The 3,734-nt window shown below is 36.3% G+C and overlaps 1 protein-coding gene across 1 annotated transcript in view; it reads right to left on the bottom strand.

Annotated features, from left to right (window-relative positions):
• Positions 1-3,734, bottom strand: part of LOC107083500 (solute carrier family 22 member 2-like) — a 16,881-nt gene that overhangs the window by 7,530 nt on the left and 5,617 nt on the right. Inside the window, exons 2-4 of the mRNA XM_015372800.1 lie at positions 1,878-1,925; positions 984-1,087; positions 745-899 (exon numbers count right to left, since the gene is read on the bottom strand). Of these exons, the coding sequence (XP_015228286.1) occupies positions 745-899; positions 984-1,087; positions 1,878-1,925 (307 nt within the window). The remainder of the gene's footprint in view (positions 1-744; positions 900-983; positions 1,088-1,877; positions 1,926-3,734) is intronic.

The following is a 3,734-nucleotide window of genomic DNA, read 5'->3' as shown; positions in this document are numbered from 1 at the left end:
GGGTGAGTAGAAAATGAAGGCTAATCATGTTTTGGGTGTACTATTCCTTTAAGACCTGCAGTGTGAATGTAGCCTTGGTATGGTAACATGACAGTGTTTGCAAAGTAACTCTGGATTGTTTGTGTTTAACTGAAGCAGAGGATCAATTTTAGCGCTCTGGTTGGTCTTTCACTGTGTCCAAAATGTAGAGAAACATATGACTTATGACATTAGTAATTATTGTTTATCAGCTATAATAGCTATGTTAAAGGGGAACACCGTTTTTTTTTTTTTTTTTACATTGGCCCCTTGATTTTACGTTATTACATCATGTTCTACTCACCCATGTGAGTCTTGTGTCACTTGGAGCTGTTCTGAAGATGTTTGGTTTTGTTATATCCAAGTAAAGTCTTCCTACTGTTCATAACTTATTCTTTATGGTACCCCAGAATTCATAACATGTAGGCGAATCACTGTCCCCCAGACATCCGCAATTATATTTTTTATATTTATATATATATTTTTTTTTAATCGGAGTGTGTGCAAAGCTCCAAATGACACAAAATCACATTGGTGAGTAGAACATGATGTAATAACGTAAAATCAAGGTGCCAATGTAAAAAAAAAAAAAGGGTGTTCCCCTTTAATAGTGAATACTAATCTATCTGTCCAGATTTGAATGTCGGCACATCCCTACTTACATCTTCTATGTCATAATGAATGTTTATATATGAATGTTCAGGTAACATGAAAAGCCATCATTACGCAGCACATAAATGGCCATCCAGCCTCCTTTGGAGCTGAAGCCGAGGATAGCCCTGAGCACCAGGATGGAGATGACATCTGGAACCGCAGCCATAGCAAATCCTGCTGCTACGTTTATCACGTTGGTTAACAGGAAAGTCTTCATTCTGCCAAATCTACACATAAAAAAACCCCATAAAGATAGCATCAAGCAAAGATTAACAGAGGAAATATTTTCAAAGTGAAATTCCTGGCCCTACCTGTCAGCAAAGTAACCAAAAGCAAAGCTGCCTACGAGGAAGCCCACGTTGAGAGTTGACTGGTACATATCCACCATCCATCCATTGGAACACACCAGGTTGAACTGGAGGGTTTAATAAGAGAAATGGCAGATTTTTTTAAAGTAGAAAACAAGAGCTAATACTGTGCAAGTGTGCAAGATTAGGAGGTGGCAGGTTCTCATGTCCATCTGTCACTGGAAGAGTTATGCATTTTCCCACTCCATCACAGGATTCGAACGGAGACATACGTGAGATAAACTAGCATGCATGTGCACGCTTACAGTTAATGCCAATCTCTAGACCTTAGTGATTAATGAAAACCTCCAGAGGTCACTACATGTGCAGGAAATATTTTAATATGTGCTACTTCTCTTTTGATGTTATTGACCAAAGTTGAAAGCTTTAGAATCAGAATCAGAAATACTTTAATGATCCCAGAGGGAAATTATATTTGTTACACAATCCAGGTAAACAAACAACATTCTGCAAACATTCATTATCTAAAGAAATAAAATACAATGCAAGGAAATGCAATACAACATTTTTCCTGCATAAATGTAGCCAAATCAATAAGTTTATTATTTAACTTGAAGAAGGTGGGGGGGCTCGTTGACCTTTGGCGACCTCTGGAAGATTTCATTAATCTCCGTAAAAAGAAAGCGGCAGAAATGAAAACTCTGGCTGCTTTAATTCAACACACAAATGTAATACAAAGGTCTGTTGATTTGAAGAATGGGAGGAGGCCAACTTCATCCCGGTAATCTGTAGCTGTAGCTAAGGATATAAACCAGGGCTTTACTATGCAGCTTCTTCTCGTGATGTAAAATGATATCAAATTAATTCAAAACTATTTAGATGAACCGTTTTTCTTACCTCTGTGACAAATGACTTCCTGCCTTCATAATGATACTCCCAGCCCTCCTAAAAGACAGAACATAAAATAAAATACAAACTTCATGTCCAGTTAGTCAGTATATTAATCAGAGTTTAAATCAAACAATCCCCCATACCATCCCCTGTGACATTTTATCACTGAATGTGTAAATGTCTAATATATATTAACAGTAATGGAAATAATATTGCCCTTTTAACTATTGGCAGGTTAAGCTTACGAGTAGCGCTTAGCCTGAATTTATTCATTGCACACTGACTGTAGCACATCAAGTAAAATGTCTCGATACAAGTAAAATCCTATTAATTTGAATTTATCTTTCCACCAAAACTATCAATTTTAAGGCATCAATGTATTAGAAATATGAAAACATTAATATGTTTAAAATATCCCTTTTCGTTCATGTTTCAATCCGTTCTCTCATCAATGGGCCTGAGTTTAGGGCAATGTGAAATGGGAGGTCATTTTCTGCAGGCCGTGAATTCTCTGCACAACAGATGAAACCCGGAGGAGAGAATTGAAGCAGGGGCGGATTTAGGAAATTTGGACCCCTAGAATTGAGAAGACAACTCATAATACAGGCCCATTATAGAGATACAGAAATTTTAATAGAATAGACAAACATTATTTACTAAATTTTGAGATTTTGAAAAATTACTTCAGCTGTTTCAATTTAATTGATTGAATATGAATTTAAAAAAATACTGCACTTGAAAGGATTCAGATATTTATTTGTAATGTTTTATGAGGCTTTGTTTGAAATCTTTATAGATTTATTGCCAAAAGATTCTCCAAAGTAAAATCAAAGAAGTGTCCTACCACTATGAAGCTGATTATAGTGTGAAATTAGTCCCTAACTATGTAGGGGCAGTGATAGCCTGCGTACCTGACATGGAACAACCAGACCATGCATATTGCTTATTATTAATGCATATTGCTTATTATTGATATTAATATTAATTAGGCAATGTTTACTTCCAAAAAAGAAAAAAATTCCGCCATCCCCCTTCTTCTTTTTTTTCTTACAACTCGACTACTCTCCAGTGGTAGCGGTTATTTTCGTTTTGTTTGAAATTAATCCATCTAATTCACAAGAAAACAGTGGAACCCAGTGATAGTTTAGGCGTAGCTTATTAAACATGTTTAAATTCTATGCTAAGCTTGACCAGTGATTAGGACAGTTACAGATCAATTTCCACATTTTTGTAACATTTATATCCATTTAGAAATAATCTATTTTTAATTTATAAACAATGTCCGAGTAGTTCACCATTGTTTCAGTTTTTATCTATAGAAATTGAAGTATTCAATGTCAAGATTTAGATGTGCATTATTCTCTGAAGATTTTACTTTAAATAAATTGCCAATGATTGTCATGTCTGCCTGGGTCAATGTTATTTACTAAAAGCACATAACATTTTCGTAAGAGCAGACAATGAATAGATAGTTGAAAAATCTTCCTAAATTATTGATTGACAAAGTAGGCAAGTAGACTGCTTCTTTTGTGAATGTAAAACACTAAATTCCAGTGTTTTGTTTTTTTTTACTGTCATACACTGTCATAAGTACAGCCCAAAAAAAATTCACTCTCTGCATTTATCCCATCCCCTTGGGGAGCAGTGGGCTACCATTGTGTGGTGTGCAGGGAGCAGCGTGGGGTTTAGGGTCTTGCTCAGAAAGCCAGAGTGGAGGCTGTGGGGGTGGGTTTCGAACTCACAACTTCAGGATTCCAAGTGGTATGCCCTAACCACTAGGCTGCCACCTGCTGTATAAAAGAACTTTATTGATCTCTGTGAGATAGCCTGGCCAAGTGGCTGAAGAAGGCAGTAGGCAGATGT

Source organism: Cyprinodon variegatus, unplaced genomic scaffold, assembly GCF_000732505.1.
Source record: "Cyprinodon variegatus isolate N-32 unplaced genomic scaffold, C_variegatus-1.0 Scaffold76, whole genome shotgun sequence".
NCBI lineage: Eukaryota > Metazoa > Chordata > Actinopteri > Cyprinodontiformes > Cyprinodontidae > Cyprinodon > Cyprinodon variegatus.
Note: the sequence above shows the minus strand (reverse complement) of the source record. Positions and strands in the feature narration are given on the sequence as shown.